Source organism: Heptranchias perlo, chromosome 40 (genome assembly GCF_035084215.1).
Source record: "Heptranchias perlo isolate sHepPer1 chromosome 40, sHepPer1.hap1, whole genome shotgun sequence".
In the NCBI taxonomy this organism is placed as follows: Eukaryota; Metazoa; Chordata; class Chondrichthyes; order Hexanchiformes; family Hexanchidae; genus Heptranchias; species Heptranchias perlo.
In genome coordinates this window covers 10,581,041-10,608,240 of record NC_090364.1, presented here as the reverse complement: position 1 = coordinate 10,608,240, position 27,200 = coordinate 10,581,041, and the positions used below count along the sequence as shown (strand labels likewise).

The window sequence follows — 27,200 nt, the reverse complement described above, 5'->3', positions numbered from 1 at the left end:
CATGGCCTCAGGATGTCCCAAATCACTTTACAACCAATTTTTGAAGTGTGATCACTGTTGTAATGTAGGAGATAATGAGGGATGAGCAAGTTACTCTCCAAATCCATCATAATTGGTAGAACGAAGGGTTATTTTATTTACAGTTTGCAGAGAAACAGGTTACACTTTCACACCGTTACATAATTAGTGAAATTAATTGAGATTTCACAGAGAACTAGGAATTTCAGAACTGCTGAACTGTACAAACTGACAACAACTTGGATTTGTACAGTGCCCTTACACGTCACAGTGCTATTGAATTTCAACCAGCTCTTAAACTCAGGCACATGGTCATTGACCCCAATCAGTTTCCCGATTGGTCTTGTGTTTCCCTCCTCCACCATCTCCTGGACTTTGTGCTCTCCAGTGCCTTGACCAAGCGCCCAGAACCCAGCCAGTGAGTGTTGGCAGGATAGTCACAGGCCGGCCCAGTTCTGTCCACACCCAGTGCCCACATGCCCAGACCCACTGCCCACATGCCCAAATGTGCTTTCTCAGCAGGCGTCATTGGTGGTAGCGAGCAGGGATTAGAATACCCGCCTGATTTGTTTTTGGGTGCTGAGGCCAATTAGACCACCAGTATTGCGATCCGCCAACTCAGCATTGGAGCGGGAGATCTGGTCCAAACTTCTTCAAGGCTTTTCCGTCACTTTCTGTTTCTCTTTCTGCAGGCCGCCTTCTGGACATTTTGCGTTCACGAGGTAACCGTGGATACGAGGCCTTCCTCGAGAGCCTGGAACTCTACTACGCTGAACTTTACAAGTTAATAACGGGGAAAGAGCCAACCAGATGTTGTTCATTGTTGGTTGGTATGTGAACAGCTGTTTAGAAGACTAAGTGTTTCATTATTATACTTCACCCAATGGACAGCCAGCCAATCGTTAAACTTACACTATATCATGTATTTTGAAGCATAAAGGTTAATTCAATACACCAGGGGAGACATTCAGATCTACTTCAGGAAGAACTGGTCAGATTTCACAGAATCTCATTGGAACACAGAAGATTGGCCAAAGTATCATTGAAGGGTTTAGAGATGAGTGTTGATCTCACTTTCTAACCATTTTGGGGTCGTTTTGCTGGGCCCACGTTTAGCCCAGTTCTGGTTAGTTTGGCAAAATTAGGTTGACATCTCAGGGGTTGCATTGAATGATCCTGGGCTGTAGTGATATCTGACCCAGGGTGAGGGAAGCTGATTCAATCGTAACTTTCAAAAGGGAATTGGATATATACTTGAAAAGGAAGAATTTGCAGGGCTATGGGGAAAGTGCAGAGGGGAGTGAGACGAATAGGACAGCTCTTTCAAAGAGGCACGATGAGCTGCAAGGCCTCCTTCTGTGCTGTATGATTTTTTTTTTATTCGTTCATGGGATGCGGGCGTCGCTGGCAAGGCCAGCATTTATTGCCCATCCCTAATTGCCCTTGAGAAGGTGGTGGTGAGCCGCCTTCTTGAACCGCTGCAGTCCGTGAGGTGAAGGTTCTCCCACAGTGCTGTTAGCAAGGGAGTTCCAGGAGACAATGAAGGAACGGCGATATATTTCCAAGTCGGGTTGGTGTGTGACTTGGAGGGGAATGTGCAGGTGGTGTTGTTCCCAGGTGCCTGCTGCCCTTGTCCTTCTAGGTGGTAGAGGTCGTGGGTTTGGGAGGTGCTGTCGAAGAAGCCTTGGCAAGTTGCTGCAGTGCGTCCTGTAGATGGTACACACTGTAGCCACTGTGCGCCAGTGGTGAAGGGAGTGAATGTTTAGGGTGGTGGATGGGGTGCCAATTAAGCGGGCTACTTTGTCCTGGATGGTGTCAAGCTTCTTGAGTGTTGTTGGAGCTGCACTCATCCAGGCAAGTGGAGAGTATTCCATCACACTCCTGACTTGTGCCTTGTAGATGGTGGAAAGGCTTTGGGGAGTCAGGAGGTGAGTCACTTGCCATAGAATACCCAGCCTCTGGCCTGCTCTTGTAGCCACACTATTTATATGGCTGGTGCAGTTAAGGTTCTGGGTAGTGGTGACCCCCAGGATGTTGATGGTGGGAGATTCGGCGATGATAATGCCGTTGAATGTCAAGGGGAGGTGGTTAGACTCTCTCTTTTTGGAGATGGTCATTGCCTGGCACTTGTCTGGCATGAATGTTACTTGCCACTTATGAGCCCAAGCCTGGATGATTCTGTGATTCTATGAGGAGGTCTCTCGGGCCATCATAATGCTGCTTTTTATATCCACATTCAGAATTCACCAGGGATAGTGACGCACCTGAGATCCTGTGTGATTAGTATTTCTGTTAACAGTGATAAATCTCTGCAGATGTTACTCGTCTCGGTAACACTGCTGCATGCTTGGGCGAGCAAGCAGTCCTGGTAGGAGACAACAGGCTGAGGCAGTGTTGGAAAATGTCAGGAATGCACTCCTGCTGCATCTTGATGTGAAACACTTAGTTCAGGGAGATTTGCCGCGATTGCTTCTGATTCCCGGTGAGCAGCCAATTTTTTAAGCCCAGTCTTTTACATAGAAATTGCAGCGCAGAAACAGGCCATTCGACCCATCTGGTCCATGCCGGTGTTTATGCTCCACACGAGCCTCCCCCCACCCGACTTTATCTCACCCTATCAGCATATCCTTCTGTTCCTTTCTCCCTCATGCGCTTATCTGGCTTCCTCTTAAATGCATCTATACTATTCACCTCAACTACTCCTTGTGGTAGTGAGTTCCACATTCTCACCATTCTCTGGGTAAAGAAGTTGCTCCTGAATTCCCTATCGGATTTATTAGTGACTATCTTATATTTATGATATTTGTTGATCACTGGAAGCAAAAGCTGAAGGATTTGTTTCGAATTCCGTTGCTGAGCTGATATATTGTGGGGCAGTTCTCTGTGCAAAAGTAAAAATTAGATCCCTTTGTCTTTCTCCAATACAGCTGCATTGTGTCGAAGAGAAAAGAAAGGCTTGCATTTATATAGCGCCTTTCACGACCTCAGGACATCCCACAGCGCTCTACAGCCAATGAAGTACTTTTTGAAGTGTAGTTACTGTAATGTAGGAAACGTGGCAGCCAATTTGTGCACAGCAAGCTCCCACAAACAGCAGTGAGATAATGACCAGATAATCTGTTTTTAAGTATTGTTGGTTGAGGGATGAATATTGGCCAGGACGTCGGGGAGAACTCCTCTGCTCTTCTTCAAAATAGCACCATAGTATCATTTATGTCCACCTGAGTGGGCAGATGGGGCTTTGGTTTATCATCCAAAAGACAGTGCCTCTAACACTCCCTCAGTACTGCAGTGAAGTGTCAGCGCAGATTTACATGCTTAAGTCCCTTGAGTGGGACTTGAACCCACAATCTTTATGACTCAGAGGCAACAGTGCGACCCACTGAGTCATGGCTGGTACCAGGAATGCAGAATAGCATGCTGGGAAGAGCAGAAGGTGTACCTGAAACTGAGGTTCCAACCTGGTGAAGCTACAACACAGGACATGCGATGCTAAACAGCGGAACAGAGCCCACAATCAATGGATCAGGTCAAAGCTCTGCAGTCCTGCCACATTCAGCCGCGAATGGTGGTGGACAATTAAGCGACTAACGGGTGGAGGAGGCTCCATGAACATCCCCATCCTCAACGATGGCCGAGCCCAGCGCCTGAGTGCAAAAGATAAGGCTGAAGAGTTTGGAACCATCTTCAGCCCAAAGTGCCGAGTGGATGATCCTTCCCCAACCTAAGATCGCCACCATCACAGACGCCAGACGTTGGCTGGGCAGGTGGGCAGCGCGATGACACTGGCGAGAGACCCGAGCTGGCTTTTAAAGGTCCGGGCCTCGTTTCCATCTGTTCGGCAAGCTGCGACCTCTGAACCCGCGGCGGGGGTGGTGGGCACAGACGGGCCAGCGGCACGTGGAGAACAGAGGAGCGTTCCTGGCCATTGGTACCTCAAAATTGCATCAGGGTCTAATGACAGGCATAGGTCTCTGATTTGCCAAATAGGTTTCCCCTGTCCTGCTGAAAAGCCCTCAGCAAGATGGCGGCAGGCGGAGCGGGAGTGGGAATGGCGTGGTGAGTTCTACGGCACGATTTACTGGGCGCTACCACCCCATTCCGGCCAGCCCTCAAAACCAGAGCCATTCTTTCCCAGGATCTTATGCCTATCGCATTCCTCACTTTCCTCAGTCTTTCCTCAGTGTGTCAGCAGTGGCTCAGTGGGTCACACTCTTGTCTTTGGGTGGGTTCAAGTCCCACTTCAGAGCCCAGAATCTAGGCTAACACTCCCAGTGCAGCTCTGAGGGAGTGCTGCACTGTCAGAGGTGCCGTCTTTCGGATGAGATGTTAAAGCGAGGCCCTGCCTGCACTCTTAGGTGGAGGTAAATGATCCCACAGCACTATTTCGCAGAAGAGCAGTGGAGTTCTCCCTGGCCAATATTTATCCTTCAACCAACATCACTAAAACAGATGATCTGTTTGTGGGATCTTGCTGTGCGCAAATTGGCTGCTGCGTTTCCCACATTACAACAGTGACTACACTTCAAAAGTACTTCATTGGCTGTAAGGCACTTTGGGACGTCCTGAGGTCATGAAAGGTGCTACATAAACTCAAGTCTTTCTTTCCTTCCTGTCCACAATAAAACTTGGTGAATTCTCGTGCTATGGAGCATGTGCCTTCAGCTAAATTTAATTCAAGAAACAAAGCTGTAGGGGGGGGGGAGGGGGGGAAGGGTTGGTGTTCCAAATATCAGAATACCACAGGGTACATTGGACCAGAAGGCTGGAGTACAATTATTGTTGCCAACCCTCCAGGATTGCCCTGGAGTCTCCAGGAATTGCAGATCAATCTCTAGGACAGTTACACCCAGGAAGAAATATCACAGGGACGATAAACAAAATTGCGTTTTATCTTTATTAGTTAGAAAAACGTTACAGATGGAGCGGGGGGGGGGGGGACAAAGTCTGTTTCAATAACAGTCAAAATTAATCCAATGGGTAACAAAGAGTCTGTTCCCTCCCCAATTGGCCGTGGGAAGGCAGTGGGCATGGAGGATGGACCAATGGCGGGAGTGTGGGGGCAGGAGGCCATGTGATGACACCTCCAGGAATATGCCCAACCAGAGTTGGCAACCTACCTGTGAATAATAACGAGCATTTGATGGTACCACTGCTTCACTTTTTCTCCCTGTTTTTTAAGCGACGGTGAGCGTTCGACACATTCAAAGGCCTCTTTAAGATGCTTTTATCCTGGCGGTTATTACAGTTCGGCTTACAGGAGGCCACTATCCAGTTCCCTGAGTTTGCAGGACTGAATCTGCCTTTCTTCCACCACTTCCGCTCCGGAGGCTCTGGAATCTGCTCTGCATGTTTCAGCATGGATTTCGGAGAACTGGTAACAACAGATAAAGAGATCAGCCACTATCACAGCTTTTGCTCTCTGCAAGGCTGGGCTAGCTCGTCCAAAATCAGAAAATGACAAGCATTTTTCACTACATTCATTTACTAGTTTGTCAGTTTGAGAGTTGCAGTGTAAAAAATTGTACTGCACACATGCTGCACTGGAAGAGCGTTCAGCCAAAATTGGACAGGAGATAGGAAACAGGATCTTGGTTTAGAATTCTAGTATTTGTTTCGCTGCTGAAGAAAATTCATTGCAAACCTTTAATATCAAAAGTAGAGTCAAGCTTCAATTGGCTACACTCCAATCATCTACGTTCCAATCAGCCGCACCCCATTGCGAGGCTGGAACGAGCAGGAATAGCACCTGAGCTCCACAAAAACCAGCCTGGGCCGCTGCCATTCTGGGGCCTCGCCCGACTCGGAATCGGTCGCATTGCCGCAGACCCACCAATTTCCGGCCCAGAGATCGGGGGTGGGGGGCACTCGTTTTCTGCCCGCAGCCCGCTGGCCAAATGCTAATGAAGTCCCGGCTCTCAAAATGGATCAGGCCTCCTGTCGGGACTGGTGGGCACACTCTGCCAGTCGGCCAAACTCCACTCGGGTAAAGAAAGAAAGATTTGCATTTATGTAGCGCCTTTCACAACCTCAGGACATCCCAAAGTGCTTTACAGCCAATGAAGTACTTTTGAAGTGTAGTCACTGTTGTAATGTGGGAAACATGGCAGCCAACTTGCACACAGCAAGATCCCACAAACAGCAACATTATAATGACCAGAATATTTGCTTTCAGTAATGTTGATTGAGGGATAAATGTTGGCCAAAACACCAGAGAGAATTCCCCTTCAAATAGTGGCCATGGGATCTTTTATGTCTACCTGAGAGAGCAGATGGGGCCTTAGTTTAGTGCCTCACAGCACCCTCCAAGTACTGCACTGAAGCATCAGCTTAGATTTTGCGCTTATGTCTCTAGAGGGGGACTTGAACCCACAACCTTTGAACTTTAGGAGGCAAGAGTGCTACCCACTGAGCCACAGCTGACTCCTGTTTCTAGTATTCTACGGAGCGACATTTATCACTTGAAAAATGGGTGTCGAGCAATTGAAAATCAGAGCGAGGGAGCACCACTTTGAGCTGACCTGATGAAATTTTTATGCGGGTCTGTAAATGGGCGAGCAGCATGCCCGCCTGATACAGGCCGGAGGCTGCTTCAATGTGCAGATTGGTGTCCTGCCTGGTTGTCGGACCCAAAATGCAGTTTTCAGGTACCAGTGAGCACTGTGCGCACTCCGCCCGTTTGTACCGGGCGTTGAGCGGCCGGACCAGTGGTCCTTACAGGGCCCATTGGTGGCCGCTCACAGACTTTTTTTTGGAGTCAAGTGGTCCTGCTGGATCCCAAACTGAGCAGCAGTGAGAAGTGCTCCTCCTGGGCCCCCAACGACACTCTGGCCTGCTGAAGTCCCTCCGGGATGGACCTCCCAGAACCAACCTGCTGGCTGGCTCGGCATGAGAACTGCCGATTTCCTGCCCTCCCAGAACAGGGTGATATGTGGCCCTGGTGATATGTGCCCCTGGTGATATGTGCCCCTGGTGATATGTTCTCCTGGTGATATGTGCCCCTGGTGATATGTTCTCCTGGTGATATGTGCCCCTGGTGATATGTGCCCCTGGTGATATGTGCCCCTGGTGATATGTGCCCCTGGTGATATGTTCTCCTGGTGATATGTGCCCCTGGTGATATGTTCTCCTGGTGATATGTTCTCCTGGAGATATGTGCCCCTGGTGATATGTTCTCCTGGTGATATGTTCTCCTGGAGATATGTGCCCCTGGTGATATGTTCTCCTGGTGATATGTTCTCCTGGAGATATGTGCTCCTGGTGATATGTTCTCCTGGCGATATGTGCTCCTGGCGATATGTGCTCCTGGCGATATGTTCTCCTGGAGGTATGTGTTCCTGGCGATATGTTCTCCTGGAGATATGTGCTCTTGGTGATATGTGCTCCTGGTGATATGTTCTCCTGGTGGTATGTGTTCCTGGAGATATGTGCTCCTGGCCATATGTTCTCCTGGCCATATGTTCTCCTGGTGATATATGCCCCTGGTGATATGAGCCCCTGGTGATATGTGCTCCTGACACTGGAGGGGTGCGTTTTAGAATGCAGGGCTGCATTTTATGAAAGGAAAATGAGCTTTTAAAAGATTATAACATTAGTGGCAGAATGATGAAGTTTCTCCTTAAGAATATCAGTGTCATTGAGTTATTATTCTCTTAAATTTGAACTATCTGTGCTCACACATGACTGTTCTCACAGTGGAAGAGGGGTACGAAGGGCTGACCCAGTTTCTAATGACTGAGGCGGTGAAGGTTCAGAAACAGTTGAAGGACCGAGACATGGAGATCCACAAGCTTTACGGCAAGTGCGAGGCGCTGGAGGAGAGCAACAAGCAGCTCAACCTCCACAACCAGGAGCTGCGGAGCTTCCAGGAGCGCTACAGCAAGCTGAAGGAGGAATTCAACAAGTACAACAACGACCTGAACAAGATCAAGGAGGAGAATTACTTGCTGGCGATGAGGTATGCCCAGCTCAACGAGGAGAAGAACGTGGCGGTGATGAGGAGTCGGGACCTGCAGCTTGAGGTGAGATGTCAGGGTTGCAGAACCTTCTTGTGATGTATCGTGCGGCCAATTCCGCACTCCCCGTGTTGACGTGTTTGTGCATTGTGGGAAATCGCTGCTCCACCGCCTCTGATCTTTTGCCCGACTAAAACAGATTGTGGAGAAAGAACTTGCATTTAATATGGCGCCTTTCACAACCTCAGGAAGCATCCCAAAGCACTTTACAGACAATGATGTATAGTCAATGTTGTCAACGTAGGAAACACGGCAGCCGATTTGTGCACAGCAAGATCACACAAACGGCAATGAGATAATGATCAGATAATCTGTTTTTTACTGCTGTTGGTTGAGGGATAAATATTGGCCAGGACACCACTCTTCTTTTATATCCACCTGAACGGGCAGATGGGGCCTTGTTTTAACATCTCCTCCCAAAAGGCAACACCTCCAACAGTGCAGCACTCCCCTAGTACGGCACTGGGAATATCAGCCTAGATCTTGTGTTTAAGTCTCTGGAGTGGGACGTGAACCCAAGGCCTTTGGATTCAGAAGCAAGAGTGCTACCAACTGAGCCACGGCTGACACCTATCTGCTTATTGATCCCAGCACCTTCTGAGGGCTGCTAGAGATGGATAATAAGTAGATGAGATGTTGGTAGCCAATGCTACCAACATCTCATCATCAAATAAAAAAAATGGTTTTATTTTGTTTCTCCCTGGTTATGCCTTTAAGCAAAGCATGTCGAAACTCTTTGCTGAAACTAGATAAGGACAGGGGAAGCTTTAAAGCAGCGGCCAAAACGGGCACAAATTAGCAGAGGGGCTGCTTATCCTGCCCGTTTGTGCCAGTGTGAGGCCCGGGCCTCATTCGCAAGCCGGCGGTGATTAGCGGGCACCCAGGTGGAGCTCACCAATCCTGGGAGGGGGGCATGTATGGACTGGCTACCACACTGAACCGACTGACGAGTCAGACCTTGGGTGGGAGGCATTCCTGGGTGGAGGAGAGACGGGCCAGTGTTTTTGAGAGGCGGGGGGGGGGGTGCCTGGGAGGAGCAGGAGTGTTCAGGCAATCCCCCCCCGTCAACAAAAAAATTGAAAGTTTCCTGAGCCGTTTTCTGAGCGGCCACCATTTTTAGTTAAGTTGAGTTGGCTCGACCGCTCAACGCCTGGTACAAATGGGCTGGAGTTTGCAAAGTGCACGCTCTGCCCGTTCGAACCTGCAAATTGCAACCGTGGTCCTAAAACTGGAATCGGGCCCACCCTCCCCCCTCCCGATTGGCATATTTAAGCAGCCTCGCCTACTTCAAGCCCGGTTGAGGTGCAAAATTGGGCCTAAGGGTGTTTTCACTCAAAAGGACTTCAAACCCGTCAGGAATGCATCTTGTTGCCCAGTTCTTCAATATTCCCTCGGCCCTGGGGCATAGGGGTACAAGTGAGCCTAAAGGCACAAGGATGGACCAAGCCCTGGTACAGGGCCTTGAATAGATGGATGGTCTTCTCAGTCAAGCTGTCGGCTTGATTGCCACCATCATGATGACAAAGGAAGCTTAACACCAGCTTCGCAAAGGCCAACGTTAATTCTGCGCTACATGGAAGAGGACGCAAGCATGAGGGGAAACGGAAGGAAGGGGAAATCGATGATGAGAGGGTGGAAGTGCAGGACTAGTTAATATGTCTGGGAATAGTACACACTGGTATAGCATCAGCCGTGCTCTTGTGCTTTGCGGCTCCCTGATTCTATGACTAGTTTGCTATCAAGAGACACAGCCATTGAGTTGGGGGGTGACAGCAGATCTGGCACCACCTTGTGTACATTTTGGGCACTCGCAATGCTGCTCACCCAAGCCAATTTTTTTTTACCAGTCAGACAAACGGGAGACTTAAAGGGGAAATGGCACCAAGGGGTAAATTGCTCCAACTCAAAATTAAGTTTGAAACATTTTCTTTTAACTGGTCTCCTTGGTGACAGATCCATGAACACAGACCTGGTGGGTCGCCAGCAGAGGCCCTGAGGTAAGTCCTTGGGGGAGCGACCAGGAAGGGGAGCGATCGGGAGAGGGGGCGATCGGGAGATGGGGTGATTGGGAGAGGGGGTGACTGGAAATGGGGATGACTGGGAGAGGGGGCGACCGGGAGAGGGGGCGACCGGGAGAGGGGGTGACCGGGAGAGGGAGTGATCAGGAAGGGAGGTAATCGGGAGGGGGGTGACCGGGAATAAGAACATAAGAACGTAAGAAATAGGAGCAGGAGTAGGCCATTCAGCCCCTCGAGCCTGCTCCACCATTCAATAGGATCATGGCTGATCTTCGACCTCAACTCCACTTTCCCGCCCGATCCCTTGATTCCTCTAGAGTCCAAAAATCTATTGATCTCAGTCTTGAATATACTCAACGACTGAGCATCCACAGAATGGAGGCGATTGGGAGGGGGGACAACCGGGAGGGAGGGTAACGGTGGTTGGTGATCAGGAGGGTTGATGTCACGATCGGGGTGGGGGAGGGGTGCGAATGATGGCTGGCAGCAGCCCGGGTGGTTTAATGTGAATCTGGGACGAGCACTCCAACTCCTCCTGGCTCCACATTTAGGTAAGTATATTTTACACTTACCTTGTTGGTTGTGGCCTGCGGCGGTCCCTTTAAGGACTGCCTGACAGGCCATGTGTAGACCTGGTTTTCCTGAACGCAGGTGGCCCTGCACCAGATGCATATTCAGGGCAGCCCAATATTGCAGAGGGGGCCTCAATCAGGCTCTAGGAATACGGAAGGGGCCTAACGCCTGTTTCAGGCGTGGGCCCTGGACGCCTTTTTGTTTACCAGCGCCAATATGGCGGGCGGCGCATTTCCGGCTCATAATGAACGCGCGCTTCTTGCCCGCCATATTGAGGGCTTAGGCGCCTGTTTAGCACCTGAAAAACGGACAGGGCGCCATCCATATCCTGGCCTTGAATGGGAGTTAGGCAGACAGTCGACCATGACAATGGCTTCAGTCTTCCCAATGTTTAATTGGAGGGAATTTCGGCTCATCTTTTACTGGAAGTCGGGCAAGCAGCGTGACAAATCAGAGGCAGTGGAGGGGTCGAGGGAGGCGGTGGTGAGGTAGAGCTGGGTGTCGTCAGCGTACGTGTGGAACCTGACGTGTTTTCGGATGATGTCGCCCAGGGGCAGCATGTAGATGAGAAATAGGAGGGGGCCAAGGATAGATCCTTGGAGGAATCCAAAGGTGACGGTGCGGGGAACGGGAAGAGAAGCCATTGAAGGAGATTCAATGGGGAGATAGGAATGGAACCAGGCCAGGGCAGTCCCACCCAGCTGGACGACTGATCTGAACTCAAGGTGTTCCTGGTGTTTGAATAACACCCAGGCCGGGGACGACCTTGCTTCTCAGTAACCTGAAGAGTTCTCTTCCAGAACGACCAGATGAAATGCAAACTGCACGAGATCGAGGAGGAGTGCCTGCTGGCACGGAGACTATCCAGCAAACTGAAGAAGGAGATGGAGAACTTGCCAAGCAGACACAGCATTAGAAAGTTGCAGCTGGATAACGACCAGTTACAGACCACCATTCAGGAGATGCAAAACTTTGTGCAGGTAATTAACATCTTACACCCAGTCTGCACCACATATCGGCCTGGAAAACCACTTCAAGATGACATTAGCTCCATGATCCAAGATTTACAAGGACGATACCAGAACTGAGAGGACATCCTTATCAGGAAAGACTGAACAGGCCGGGGCTCTTTTCTCTAGAAACGAGAAGGCTGAGGGGTGACCTGATAGAGGTCTTTAAAGTTATGAAGGGGTTTGATAGGGTAGATGTAGAGAAGATATTTCCACTTGTCCAAAACTAGGGGACATACATATAAGATGGCCACTAATAAATCCAATAAGGAATTCAGGAGAAACTTCTTTACCCAGAAAGTGGTTAGAACATGGAACCTGCTACCACATGGAGTAGTTGAGGTGAATAGCATAGCTGCATTTAAGGAGAAGCCAGATAAATACATGAGGGAAAAAGGAATCGAAGGAAATGCTGATAGGGTTAGATGAGGTGGGGAGGGAGGAGGCTCGTGTGGAGCATAAATACTGGCATAGTCAAGTTGGGCTGAATGGCCTGTTTCTGTGTTGTAGTTTCGATATAACTTGATGATCGCAGTGCAGATATGATTTGAGAACATAATAAATTCCAGAATGCCTCTCGGCCCATCAAGCCCCCCCTCCCCCATCCAGTGACAATATATATTTATTCTGTCATGAACTTACCCCACTCCCACATTTCGAGACATTACAAATACCTTCTCATAATTGGGCAACACATAATACACAGAACGGCAGGGCAAATATTAATACGGTGCTTCATTGGAAAAATTCCTCGATGGCTCAGTGCATAGCATAAAAAGAAAAAAAAACTTGCCTTTATATAGCGCCTTTCACGGCCTCGGATTGTCCCAAAGCGTTTTACAGCCAATTAAGAACCTTTGAATTATAGCCACTCTTGTAATGTAGGAAACATGGCAGCCAATGTGCACAGCAAGCTCCCACAAACAGCAATATGATAATGACTGGAGCATGTGTTTTTGGTTGGATAAATATTGGCTAGGAGACCTCCCCTATTCTTCGAAATAGTGCCATGGGATCTTCTACGTCCACCTAAGAGGTGGACAGGACCTCAGTTAAACATCTCATCTGAAAGACAGCACCTCCTGACAGTGCAGCACTCCCTCAGTACGACACTGGGAGTATCAGCTTAGATTTTGTGCTCAAGTCTCTGGAGTGGGACCTGAACCCACGACCTTCTGACACCAGAAGTGCGACCCACTGAGCCACAGCTGATGTGGACGTATCATTAACCCATTCAGACCAGTAGGTCCCACACTTAACCCTAGCCTGTGCTGAGTTTGCTGACCCCAACGGGGGTCACGGTTCCCTCTAAGCTGCGTCTGTCCGCGTCCGCGCAAGTCTGTTGTGTGCCGCACTCTTAAACCTTCCGTCCGCGCACCAAACCAGTGCTCTCTGGTCCGTGTCGCGTTAGCTGATGTCAGCGGTGGGAGCACTGCCTGTGATTCACTCTCCCCGGGGCGAGGGTTTCTCTTCCTGATCGTTATCGAGCTGAAAGCTGTGGACAGATAGCCGACCGGCCGGACGTCGGGTGATAGAAGATTGGATCTGTCTGTCCTCAGTGGTCAGATTGCTGACGTTCACTGCCTGGGTACATCATGACTGGTGGGTGAAGCACTGGAGGGTTTTCTGTGGCACTATCGGCCGGTGAAAGTCGACACCTTCAGAGGAGGGAGAGAGAAACTTACAAGGGCAAAAAGAGAGTCGGCCCAGTCACGTTTGGAAGTCTCGTGATAACCCGGCTGCTCTGTAACGAGCTTTAACAGTAAACAGCGAGAGGTCAGTCGTCCTGAGTCAGTCTGGCTCGCTGTGGGAGGCATGTAAAGGTATTTGGTTACATGTCAGTGTTTGACTAACTGAGCGCGATCCTGTGTGACACAAGCCAGCTGTTCCCCAGTATCAGCACTGCTGTGTTAACCCATCACTCAGAACTTGGCCCGCGCTCCTGTATTTGCACAGGGAATCACTGGCTTCTTAAAGGGACTGCGCCCTTAGTGTCCAGCTGATGTTTGGTGTGAATCTTGAGCGACTGACACAATGGAATTGCTCCCCTCCTGCCTGCGAGATACCTTTAATTCACAGAACTCCAAGCGGGGAGACTCTAAACTAGACATTTAGAACAATCCTGGCTATTAACAGGACATTTCAAATACATAAAGTCACATCTGAATGACGGCCTGGTAATAAATGATTGTTTTATAGAATGATGCTGCCTCTGGTTAGGTTGTTACAGGTGGTGGTCATTGTGGATGTGTACAGGGCCCACGGTTCTGTATAGCATTCATGTGAGCTGTTGCTCAGTGGGGAGCACACTCTTACCTCTGAATCAGAAGGTTCAAATCCCACTTGAGTACATAATCCAGGCTGACACTCCAGTGCAGTACTGAGGGAGTGCGACATTGTTGGAAGTGTTGTCTTTCGGATGAATCATTAAACTGAGGCCCCATCTGTTCTTTTGGGCGGAAGTAAAAATAATTCCATGGCACTTTTTGAAGAGCTGGGGAGTTCTCCCTGGTTTCCTGGCCAATATTTATCCCTCAACCAATATCACTAAAACAGATTATCCGATCATTATCTCATTGCTGTTTGTGGGATCTTGCTGTGCACAAATTGGCTGCCGCCTTTCCTACGTTACAACGGTGACTACAGTTCAAAAGTACTTTGTTGGTTGTAAAGCTCGTTGGGACGTCTAGAGGTCACGAAAGGCGCTATAGAATTACAAGTCGCTACCTTACCTTTCCTTAAATATATAACTTCAATCTTTGGAAACAAACAGTGTGTATGACCAAACTGCATCCTGCCTTACACAGAGGTAGCCGAAATAATGAGACCTGCAAGATGTACAATCGGAACAATAATTTTTAAAACTCTGCTGAGGGTGGGGGGACCGGGGTGGGGGGAGACGGGGGGGAAGTGAGTTTTAATTAAACTGTTCCCTATCCCCAAATTCACACTGACTGATTTGACAGCTGTTTTGTATTTCTGACTCAATTTAAAAATTCTGATTGCGCACAATTTATTTCTGTTTGAATCGGAGTCATTAAGCTGATTCAACAAAAAGCTGATTGGGATCATTCCCATCAGATATTTTTTAGTAAAATATAATGAGACTGATCTGCTCAATCCAAGTGCAACTTAAGAAGCCCATTTCGTAAATTATATAAATTTATCAGCCAATATAACATTAAATTGTTACAATTATCCATTATTTCGTACATTTGTTCTGTTTATTATTCACCCTGAATAATATTTTCTCCAAAAATGTTCTATTTAAAGTTGTGATTTTGTTTTTTGACAGCGAACCCAAATTCATTCCGCACATGGCCGAAAAAAATCAGGGGGGACCTTGGTCAGGGGATAGCAGTTGGATTTCTCAACGTCCTTGCATTAGGGAGAAGGAACTCAACCAAGTTCCCCAATTCCTCGTCACTATCGACTGACCTCGATGGAAAGTGCACGTGTGGAGACGTTGAGTGGGGACATTCCGCTGGCCGGCGGTTCCAGAACGAGGGGTCACAGTCTCAGGATACGGGGGAGGACATTTAGAACTGAGATGAGGAGAAATTTCTTCACTCAGAGGGTGGTGAACCTGTGGAATTCACTACCACAGAAGGCTGTGGAGGCCAAGTCACTGAATATATTTAAGAAGGAGATAGATAGAGTTCTGGACACAGAAGACATCAAGGGGCATGGGGAGAGAGCAGGAATATGGTATTGAGATAGAGGATCAGCCATGATTATATTGAATGGCGGAGCAGGCTCGAAGGGCCGAATGGCCTACTTCTGCTCCTATTTTCTATGTTTCTATGTTTCCATGATCAGGCTCTGCTCCCAGTCTGATCTCCACAGTCGAATAGTCTGCATAATATTCAAGACTATCTTTAATAGTAAGTGCACCTGGCAGAGAGAGCCTTATCAAGAAGAGAATGCTATAATTTATAGGGTATGCTCCTGAGTGAGGGATAGAGGCCAATGAGGAAACGATGTAAAATCCAATTTGCCACGCTGAAGTAAACTGGAAATTGAACTCACTGTGCTGGAGTAAACTCCTCTTCCCTTCTTTTCCCCCTGTTGTTCTTCCTCCTAACAGGCAAAGAACAGTCTCCCCACCACAGAGAAGGTCCTCCTGGATATGATGGATCATGATCGGAAGGAAGCCCTTGAGGACAGACAGGAATTGGTTGAGAAGATCCATAACACTAACATGGAACTCCAGCAAGTAGAGGAACTCCGCGATAAGGTGATTAAAACTGGTTTGGATAATGATGGGAATTCCCATGTTTCTCACAATGTCTTACAAACACCAAGCTTTAAACACTGTCCTTTCACTTTTGGGACCTGAGAGGTGATGGACCAGATGGAAAATGCATCTGGATGCATGCCTACAAGTTCCACCAGATGTGCTCCCTGCAACTACTGATCCCAGAATCACCCCTCTGGTTCAATTCGCATTGTACTGATAGGACACAATTTGTCTGAGTATATTAAAGGTGTTTTAGAAAGAAAGACTTGCATTTATATAGCGCCTTTCATAATCTCAGGATGTCCCAAAACACTCTACAGCCAATGAAGTACTTTTGAAGTGTAGCCATTGTTGTAATGCAGGAAACACAGCAGCCAATTTGCGCACAGCAAGATCCCACAAACAGCAGTGTGATAATGACCAGATAATCTGTTTTAGTGAAGTTGGTTGAGGGATAAATATTGGCCAGGACACCAGGGAAAACTCTCCTGATCTTCTTTGAAATAGTGCCATGGGATCTTCTACAGGACCTCAGTTGTAACATCTTATCTGAAAGACAGCATCTCCAGCAGTGCAGCACTCCCTCAGTACTGCACTAGAGTTTCAGCCTAGATTACGTGCTCAAGTCTTTGAAGTGGGACTCTGAACCCACAACCTTCTTGACTCAGAGGCTATCCATTGAGCCACACCTACCACCTGTAAGGAATGGAATTTGGAAACCTTAGTCCTGTTCTCAACCAGTTTAGAATTTACAACATGAAACAGCCCAGAATTTGGCATGGCTTGGGTAATCTTGGCTGAGTTAGTCATAAGGATGGCTAATGCTGGAAATGTACTGCTGTAACGTCTGGTTTAACCTCACATCCCTTTAAAAGACTATCTTAATATCAGTACCACTGTTAAAAATAAAACAGAATGATCTGTTTCCCCTTTCAATGTTCACTCTTCTTGCCTGAAGGTACTGGCTCACACTTGGTCATCAGCCTTGTCTCTGTGTATCACGCTTGCCTCTGAGTCCGAGTTCCTTCCATATTTTCCCCTCAGTTTTCTCTCCTTGACTCTCACTGGAGTACACTTCCATGGGGAACTTCCACTCCTCCCCCATACTCCACCCAAGTACCAATTCTTAACCTAATCAATTGTGTAGGGTGTCACAAGCCATTCGCGATACCATTCTCACCAATGATCGTGCATAAAAACTCCTCCATAGCCCAGTATGTTAAGGCCAATTGTAACCCCCACCAACTATTGCTATACCGAGATCAGCTAACTGAAGAATTATGTCCAAATGGCTTAGTCCAACACCAGGTGATGCCTTTTGATGCTCTGTGCAACTGATGCAGCAAGCCTACTATGTATTATAAGGATCCCATCGTAATTGTATATTACCAATTGCTGAAGGAATCTTTTCTAATTCTAGTACCTGAGAGAGAAAGAAGACCTCGGACTCCAGTCCAAGATGCTCCTTAAGGAATGCCAAATGCACAAGCGCAGGATAAATACCATTTATCACCAACTGGAAGAAGTTGAAAAGGAACGAGACCAGGTAAAGCAATGCAATTACCTATTCGCTAACCATTCAAACTGAGCAACTTCTGTCTGGGGGATTGGATAGCAGAATGAATCAGTTGAATGGCATTTCGCTCTGGGTTCACATCCAGTCCTGACTGGTGGGATGAAAGTCTTCTCCTTCTGTTAGCTGTGTTATAGAGGTGAATTAGTACCCTGTGTTATAGAGGTGAATTAGTACCCTGTGTTATAGAGGTGAATTAGTACCCTGTGTTATAGAGGTGAATTAGTACCCTGTGTTATAGAGGTGAATTAGTACCCTGTGTTATAGAGGTGAATTAGTACTCTGTGTTATAGAGGTGAATTAGTACTCTGTGTTATAGAGGTGATTTAGTACCCTGTGTTATTGAGGTAAATTAGTACCCTGTGTTATAGATGTGAATTAGTACTCTGTGTTATAGAGGTGAATTAGCACTCTGTGTTATAGAGGTGAATTAGTACCCTGTGTTATAGAGGTGAATTAGCACTCTGTGTTATAGAGGTGAATTAGTACTCTGTGTTATAGAGGTGAATTGGTACCCTGTGTTATAGAGGTGATTTAGTACTCTGCGTTATAGAGGTGAATTGGTACCCTGTGTTATAGAGGTGAATTAGTACTCTGTGTTATAGAGGTGAATTGGTACCCTGTGTTATAGAGGTGAATTAGTACCCTGTTATAGAGGTGAATTAGTACCCTGTGTTATAGAGGTGCATTAGTACTCTGTGTTATAGAGGTGAATTGGTACCCTGTGTTATAGAGATAAGTTGGTACCCTGTTTTGTAGAGGTGAATTAGTACTCTGTGTTATAGAGGTAAATTAGTACTCTGTTGTAGAGGTGAATTAGTACTCTGTTGTAGAGGTGAATTAGTACTCTGTGTTATAGAGGTGAATTAGTACTCTGTTGTAGAGGTGAATTAGTACTCTGTGTTGTAGAAGTGAATTAGTACCCTGTGTTATAGAGATAAGTTGGTACCCTGTTTTGTAGAGGTGAATTAGTACTCTGTGTTATAGAGGTGAATTAGTACTCTGTTATAGAGGTGAATTAGTACTCTCTGTTATAGAGGTGAATTAGAACCCTGTGTTATAGAGGTGAATTAGTACTCTGTTGTAGAGGTGAATTAGTACTCTGTGTTATAGAGGTGAATTCGTACTCTGTGTTATCGAGGTGAATTAGTACTCTGTGTTATCAAGGTGAATTAGTACACTGTTATAGAGCTTAATTAGTACTCTGTGTTATAGAGGTGAATTGGTACTCTGTGTTAAAAAGGTGAATTAGTACTCTGTGTTATGGAGGTGATTTAGTACCCTGCGTTATAGGGGTAAATTATCACCCTGTGTTATAGTGATGAATTAGTACTCTGTGTTATAGAGGTGAATTAGTACTCTGTGTTATAGAGGTGATTTAGTACCCTGTGTTATTGTGGTAAATTAGTACCCTGTGTTATAGATGTGAATTAGTACTCTTTGTTATAGAGGTGATTTAGTACCCTGTGTTATCGAGGTGAATTAGAACCCTGTGTTATAGAGGTGAATTAGTACGCTGTGTTATAGAGGTGAATTAATACCCTGTGTTATAGAGGTGAATTAATACCCTGTGTTAATGATGTGAATTAGAACCCTGTGTTATAGAGGTGAATTAATACCCTGTGTTATAGAGGTAAATTAGTACTCTGTGTTATAGAGGTGAATTAATACCCTGTGTTATAGAGGTGAATTAGAACCCTGTGTTATAGAGGTGAATTAGTACTCTGTGTTATAGAGGTGAATTGGTACCCTGTGTTATAGAGGTGATTTAGTACTCTGTGTTATAGAGGTGAATTGGTACCCTGTGTTATAGAGGTGAATTAGTACTCTGTGTTATAGAGGTGAATTGGTACCCTGTGTTATAGAGGTGAATTAGTACCCTGTGTTATAGAGGTGAATTAGTACTCTGTGTTATAGAGGTGAATTAGTACTCTGTGTTATAGAGGTGAATTGGTACCCTGTGTTATAGAGGTGAATTAGTACCCTGTGTTATAGAGGTGAATTAGTACTCTGTGTTATAGAGGTGAATTGGTACCCTGTGTTACAGAGGTAAATTGGTACTCTGTGTTATAGAGGTAAATTGGTACCCTGTGTTATAGAGATAAGTTGGTACCCTGTTTTGTAGAGGTGAATTAGTACTCTGTGTTATAGAGGTAAATTAGTACTCTGTTGTAGAGGTGAATTAGTACTCTGTGTTGTAGAGGTGAACTAGTACTCTGTGTTATAGAGGTGAATTAGTACTCTGTTGTAGAGGTGAATTAGTACTCTGTGTTGTAGAAGTGAATTAGTACCCTGTGTTATAGAGATAAATTGGTACCCTGTTTTGTAGAGGTGAATTATTACTCTCTGTTATAGAGGTGAATTAGTACTCTCTGTTACAGACGTGAATTAGTACCCTGTGTTATAGAGGTGAATTAGTACTCTGTTGTAGAGGTGAATTAGTACTCTGTGTTATAGAGGTGAATTCGTACTCTGTGTTTTCGAGGTGAATTGGTAACCTGTGTTATAGAGGTGAATTAGTACTCTGTGTTATCGAGGTGAATTAGTACTCTGTGTTATAGAGGTGATTTAGTACCCTGTGTTATTGTGGTAAATTAGTACCCTGTGTTATAGAGGTGAATTAGTACTCTGTATTATGGAGGTGAATTAGTACTCTGTGTTATAGAGGTGATTTAGTACCCTGTGTATTTTGAGGTAAATTAGTACCCTGTGTTATAGATGTGAATTAGTACTCTGTGTTATAGAGGTGATTTAGTACCCTGTGTTATTGAGGTAAATTAGTACTCTGTGTTATAGAGGTGAATTGGTACTCTGTGTTATTGAGGTAAATTAGTACTCTGTGTTATAGAGGTGAATTAGTACTCTGTGTTATGGAGGTGAATTAGTACTCTGCGTTATAGAGTTGATTTAGTACCCTGTGTTATTGAGGTAAATTAGTACCCTGTGTTATAGAGGTGAATTAGTACTCTGTGTTATAGAGGTGATTTAGTTCCCTGTGTTATTGAGGTAAATTAGTACTCTGTGTTATAGAGGTGAATTAGTACTCTGTGTTATAGAGGTGAATTAGTACTCTGTGTTATAGAGGTGATTTAGTACCCTGTGTTATTGAGGTAAATTAGTACCCTGTGTTATAGATGTGAATTAGTACTCTGTGTTATAGAGGTGAATTAGCACTCTGTGTTATAGAGGTGAATTAGTACCCTGTGTTATAGAGGTGAATTAGCACTCTGTGTTATAGAGGTGAATTAGTACTCTGTGTTATGGAGGTGAATTAGTACTCTGTGTTATAGAGGTGAATTAGTACTCTGTGTTATAGAGGTGAATTAGTACTCCGTGTTATAGAGGTGAATTAGCACTCTGTGTTATAGAGGTGAATTAGTACCCTGTGTTATAGAGGTGAATTAGCACTCTGTGTTATAGAGGTGAATTAGTACTCTGTGTTATGGAGGTGAATTAGTACTCTGTGTTATAGAGGTGAATTAGTACTCTGTGTTATAGAGGTGAATTAGTATTCTGTGTTATGGAGGTGAATTAGTACTCTGTTATGGAGGTGAATTAGTACTCTGTGTTATGGAGGTGAATTAGTACTCTGTGTTATAGAGGTGAATTAGTACCCTGTGTTATGGAGGTGAATTGGTACTCTGTGTTATGGAGGTGAATTAGTACTCTGTGTTATGGAGGTGAATTAGTACTCTGTGTTATGGAGGTGAATTAGTACTCTGTGTTATGGAGGTGAATTAGTACTCTGTGTTATGGAGGTGAATTAGTACTCTGTGTTATAGAGGTGAATTAGTACTCTGTGTTATAGAGGTGAATTAGTACCCTTTGGTGGAAAGGTGATGCCGAATTGTATCAGTCTTCAAGCACCCCCGGCATTCATCATCATCATTTATGAGTCCAGAAACTTTTTTAATGTCCTAAATATCTCTATTTAACAGGCATTGAAGGCTCGTGACGAGGCCCAGACATCTTATGCTCAAAGCTTGCTTGATAACGACAGGTATCGGAGACAGATCTGGGCAATGGAAGAGAAGTCAGACAGCCTTCAAATGGAGCTGACAACGAAGGAACGGGAGATTGCCATGCTGCAATCCCAGCTACATCAGCTGCAAGGGAGCAACAATAGCGTGGACTATCTGGATTTCTGTGTAAATCTGTTACATCAATCTTTAAAGAAGGAACTTGCATTGATAAAGTGCCTTTCATGTCCTTAAGATGCTTCAAAGCCAGTGAATTACTTTTGAAGAGTAGTCACTGCCGTTATGCAGGCAAATGTGGCAACTATTTTGCACACAGCAAGCTCCCACAAACAGCAATGGGACCAATGACCAATTACATAGAATGGACAGCACAGAAACTGACCATTCGGCCCAACTGGCCCATGCCAGGGTTTATGCTCCACATGAGCCTCCTCCCAACCCTTTTCATTTAACCCTAACAGCATATCCTTCTATTCCTTTTTCCCTCATGTGTTTATCTAACTTCCCCTTAAATGCATCTATGCTATTCGCCTCAACTACTCCTTGTAGTAGCGAATTTCACATTCTAACCACTTAGAACAGTTAATCTGTTTCTGGTGATGTTGGGTGAAGGATAAATATTGGCCAGGACACCAGGAGGCTTCCCTGCTCTTCTTCAAAAAAATCCAGGGTTTCTTTATGTCCACCTAAATGGACAGATGGGGGCTTTGCTTAAAACATCACCCAGAAGATGGTATGTCAAAAATGCTGCACTCCCTCAGTACTGCACTAAAGTGTCACCTCAGATCTCTGGAGGGGGACTTGAACCCACGAACTTCAAATGCAGAGGCAAGAGTGCGACCCACTGAGCCACGGCTGACACATAAATTGTAGGGATCCTACTGCTGTTGTAGCTGAGATCAGCTGGATCAGCGCAGGAATTAAAGCTGGGTCCTTCTGATCTGGGCGGCCCAATAACAACCCATATGATGCACTTAACCACTCAGGGGCAACCTACTGGGTGATGTTTGATCAGAGTGCTGTGGAGGACAGCAGGGGTTTCTAACGTCAATCTAATTGACGTCCATCTTCTTTGATTCTTCAGGGATCACTGAACAGCAGCTTAAATTTTATTGGCTACCCTGAGGACTGGAACAGCACAGAACACAAGGAAGAGACATTTCCAATTTGCTCATTCAGCAGACGGAATTGCGTGAAGGTATGAAATTCCAGGAGTGGATACGTTGCCTGTATAGTCAATATTCAGATTGGTCCTTCTCTCCTCTCCCCAACTGGGCTCCCCCATACTATGCCCCATCCACCTCTTCCTCAATCGGGGACATTCAGACTGGGATTCTGGTTGACACTATGGGTGGCTAGGACCTCCTGAAGTCCACGTAGAAGTTGTAAATACAGTCTAAAATAGAAACATATGCTGATGCCCCCACCATTGTCTGAATGGGTCAACGCACTCCCCCAGTGTTGGCACCACGTTCTGGAATCAACATAAGAACATAAGAAATAGGAGCAGGAGTAGGCCAATCGGCCCCTCGAGCCTGCTCCGCCATTCAATAAGATCATGGCTGATCTGATCCTAACCTCAAATTTAAATTCATGTCCAATTTCCTGCCCGCTCCCCGTAACCCCTAATTCCCTTTACTTCTAGGAAACTGTCTATTTCTGTTTTAAATTTATTTAATGATGTAACTTCCACAGCTTCCTGGGGCAGCAAATTCCACAGACCTACTACCCTCTGAGTGAAGAAGTTTCTCCTCATCTCAGTTTTGAAAGAGCAGCCCCTTATTCTAAGATTATGCCCCCTCGTTCTAGTTTCACCCATCCTTGGGAACATCCTTACCGCATCCACCCGATCAAGCCCCTTCACAATCTTATATGTTTCAATAAGATCGCCTCTCATTCTTCTGAACTCCAATGAGTAGAGTCCCAATCTACTCAACCTCTCCTCATATGTCCACCCCCTCATCCCCGGGATTAACCGAGTGAACCTTCTTTGTACTGCCTCGAGAGCAAGTATGTCTTTTCTTAAGTACCATCCGTGGTACTATGAATCAGTCCCTGGTCTGCACTGAGTTAGCTGACCTCAGGCCAGCCAGTTTGGTCGAGCGAGGAGAAAAAAATCAGCCAGTATTTCACTCCTGATCACTGACCTGTGACCCCTGCTTGAAAACATATGTGCATGTGTGTAGCAATCGAGTGAGGACCAGTGAGGATTTGGTTGTCATTTTATGAGAGCACTAAAGTTCCTGAATAACATCTCCCTGTCGCTCTGCTGGCAACCCAGTAAAATTATTCTATTTTATCGCCCAATTCTCTTCCCATTTCTCGTGGCCTCTCCTGAAGGGAGTGATTCATTCTGGAGCACAGGTCGACAAGCCCTGGCAGCTGTCCAGTACATCACTCGATTGGCTCTGACAGTTCTCCAGTACGTTAGTCAGGTGGTCATTCCTCATGTGTGAAACTACCACCACGTCAACTTATCATAGAATCATACAGCACAGAAGGAGGCCATTCGGCCCATTGTGCCTGTGCTGGCTCTTTGAAAGAGCGATCCAATTAGTCGCACTCCCCGGCTGTTTCCACACAGCCCTGCTAATTTCTCTTTTTCAAGTATTTATCCAATTCCCTTTTGAAAGTTACTATTGAATCTGCTTCCACCGCCCTTTCAGGCAGCGCATTCCAGATCATAACAACTCGCTGCGTAAAAAGATTCTCCTCATTTCCTCCCTGCCATTTTTTGCCGATTATCTTAAATCTGTGTCCTCTGGTTACTGACCCTTCTGCCAGTGGAAAGAGTTTCTCCCTATCTACTCTCTCAAAACCCATCATAATTTTGAACACTTCTATTAAATCTCTCCTTAACCTTCTCTGCTCTAAGGCGAAAAATCCCAGCTTCTCTAGTCTCTCCATCCCTGGTACTATTTTGGTAAATCTCCTCTGCACCCTTTCTAAGGCCTTGACATCCTTCCTGAAGTGTGGTGCTCAGAATTGGACACAATACTCCATCTGAGGCCTAACCAGTGATTTATAAAGGTTTACCATAACCTCCTTGCTTTTGTACTCTATGCCTCTATTTATAAAGCCATGCTTTTTTTAACAGCCTTATCTACTTGTCCTACCACCTTCAAAGATTTGTGTATGTGAACCCCCAGGTCTCTGAACAGTAATGGAAGAGATGGGAGCAGCGTGGTCAAAAAGATAGGTTCTGAGGAAGCTTTCGAAGGTGGGTAGAGAGGTAGAAAGGGAGAGGGGTTGAGAGAGGGAGTTCCTGACAGCAAGTCTACGACGGATAAAAATAAGAAGTGAGCTGCACAAGAGGCCAGATGATCGTAAGGCACATGATAGGGTGTCTGGTCTGGAGGAAGTTGCAGAACTAGAGAGGAGGGAGGCCTTGGCGGGAAATGGAAACAAGGAAGAGGATTTTGAATTTGGTACTTTCGAGGATGGGGGAATCAATGGTGGTCAGTGAGAATGGGAGATGGGAAGTTGCATTTGGTGTATGTGGAGAAGATCAGTCTGAAGGTCATGAAAGTATAGGTAAGGATTTCAGTGGTGTGCAACATTGTGGCGGTGGAAGTGAATGGTATGAGTGATGAATAGTACATGATGCTTGAAGCTCAGTCCAGAACCTCGTAAGTTGTGGGCTATCTGGTTCAGCCTGAATCAGAAGCTGGAAAGAGGATGGAGTCAAGGGGAAGGATCTGGCGTCTTAAACAGCAATAGTCCTTTCAGCTTGGGGAGGGAGTAACCACTTGACTGTCCCTGTGGCAAGAGTTGGTACATGACCCAGTGAGGAGAACTGGAGAGAAAAGAGAGGAACTCACACTCTCAGTGTCTAAATTCTAATTTTTTCTTCTTCTAGAGAATGGAATTATCATCAATCCGTAGCAGGCAGCTTCCAGGTACAACCGATGATCCACATTAACTATAGTCATTGACGTGCATGTTTAGATGTGAATAGATTTGTTAAATGAAGAAAAGCACATGAAAGAAATGCCTAAATAACTATATCTGGAGACTTGAGCACAAAATCTAGGCTGACACTCCGAGTGCAGTACCGAGAGAGTGCTGCACTGTCAGAGGTGCCGTCTTTCGGATAAGACGTTAAACTGAGTCTACCATCTCAGGTGGATGCAAAAGATCCCATGGCACTATTTCGAAGAAGAGCAGGGGAGTTCTCCCCGGTGTCCTGGCCAACGTGTATCCCTTAATCACCATCACCAAAATTATCCGGTCATTATCACGTTGCTGTTTGTGGGATCTTGCTGTGTGCGAATTGGCTGCTGCATTGCCTACATTACAACAGTGACTACATTTCAAAATTACTTCATTGGTTGTAAAGTGCTTTGGGGGCGTCCTGAGGTCATGAAATGCGCTATATAAATGCAAGACTTTATTTAACCTTGGGTGTGTTACAAACATGTTGGGGCTCCAATATCCTGTGCCACAGAGAGGAAGGTTGTGGGTCAGATACAGGACGGATATGGGTAGGGGAAAAGAAGGATGTGGGAAGGATATGGGTAGGTTAAAGTTAGGATGGCGGAAGGCTGTGGGGAGGAGGCTGGAAGGATGTGGCTTTTTCCCACAGTACCCATTACACATTGTTCCACAGGCACCTGGGATGTTGGGCTCGGGGTTAAGGGGAGGCCATCCCCCCACTGGAAGAGAGAGCAAATTGGAGGGAGCTGACCTAAAGGTGGTGCCACTCACTTACCAGCTGCAGTGAGAAGAGTGCTCTGCACAGTTCTGGGCTCCATTTTATAAAAAGGATATAGAGGCATTGGAGAAGGTGCAAAGAAGATTTACAAGGATGATACCAGAGCTGAGAGGTTATACCCACCAGGAAAGATTGAACAGGCTGGGGCTCTATCAGGGTGACCTAATAGAGGTCTTTAAAATAGGGTAGATGTAGTGAAGATGCTTCCACTTGTGGGATAGACCAAAACCAGGGGCCATAATTGTAAGATAGTCACTAATAAATCCAATAGGGAATTCAGGAGAAACTTCTTTACCCAGAGAGTGGTTAGAATGTGGAACTCACTACCACTAGGTGAGAAGCATAGATGCTTTTAAGGGGAAGGTAGATAAACACATGAGGGAGGAAGGAATAGAAGGATAGAGTTAGATGAAGAGGATTGGGAAAAGGCTCATGTGGAGCTTAAACGCAAGCATAGACCAGTCGGGCCGAATGGCCTGTTTCTGACCTGTGCATTCTATGTAAAGAGTGCTATTGATAGGGGCCTTTGAAATGGTTGCCTGCTCTTCATCGCTCTGGATAACAGTATGCAACGCAGGACAACTCAGAGTGGGGGCAGAGTGGAAAAATGTGAAACAAGGCCAAAAATAAATTGTATCTTGGTTACTTTGTACCAGACACTTCCTCAAAAAAGTGAAGAAATATGATAGATTCTGCAGCTCTAATAGAGCTGTCCCCGTGATTTAAGAATCCTGGCTCCTCGTCACATTCTCTTGCCTTCTGCTAGAAGGAAACAGCACTCAATTTCCAGCTTTATCAGCATCCTGAGGGCGGGCAGGCAGCGAATGGAGGCCGAGGCGCACGTGGAGAGGCAGGACTGCCAAGTTCCGCAGGTGAATGGGTCATAAGTGGGCCTCGGGCCTCACTGTGGAAATAATTACTGGCCCCCTCCACCGGCAGCCCTGCTTGACTTGCTCGCAAATGTTGCCTCCCTGTTGCAGTGAGCCTCTGAACATCTCGGTTTACAGCGTACGTATATAGCAGCTGACACCGAGGCAGTACCAGATGTGAGGGAATTTG

General features: G+C 46.2%; 1 protein-coding gene and 1 long non-coding RNA gene across 7 annotated transcripts in view; one reads left to right on the top strand and one right to left on the bottom strand.

Annotated features, from left to right (window-relative positions):
• Window positions 1–27,200, top strand: part of LOC137305671 (caspase recruitment domain-containing protein 11-like) — an 86,240-nt gene that overhangs the window by 27,570 nt on the left and 31,470 nt on the right. For 5 of the 6 annotated variants that reach the window (XR_010958734.1, XM_067974571.1, XM_067974572.1 and 2 more), the window contains exons 3-10: window positions 711–848; window positions 7,714–8,039; window positions 11,425–11,604; window positions 15,722–15,871; window positions 17,295–17,420; window positions 21,386–21,595; window positions 22,512–22,625; window positions 25,287–25,326. Coding sequence is in view for 5 of the 6 variants with exons in the window: in XM_067974571.1 (XP_067830672.1) it covers window positions 711–848; window positions 7,714–8,039; window positions 11,425–11,604; window positions 15,722–15,871; window positions 17,295–17,420; window positions 21,386–21,595; window positions 22,512–22,625; window positions 25,287–25,326 (1,284 nt within the window). In the remaining variant the exon portion in view is untranslated. The remainder of the gene's footprint in view (window positions 1–710; window positions 849–7,713; window positions 8,040–11,424; window positions 11,605–15,721; window positions 15,872–17,294; window positions 17,421–21,385; window positions 21,596–22,511; window positions 22,626–25,286; window positions 25,327–27,200) is intronic. The other variant, XM_067974573.1, reaches the window with a different exon arrangement.
• On the bottom strand, window positions 4,616–13,562 carry LOC137305674 (uncharacterized). Its single transcript, XR_010958735.1, has 3 exons — window positions 12,428–13,562; window positions 7,962–8,163; window positions 4,616–5,392 (listed from the first exon to the last, which is right to left on the bottom strand). It is a non-coding gene; the product is annotated as an uncharacterized lncRNA (long non-coding RNA).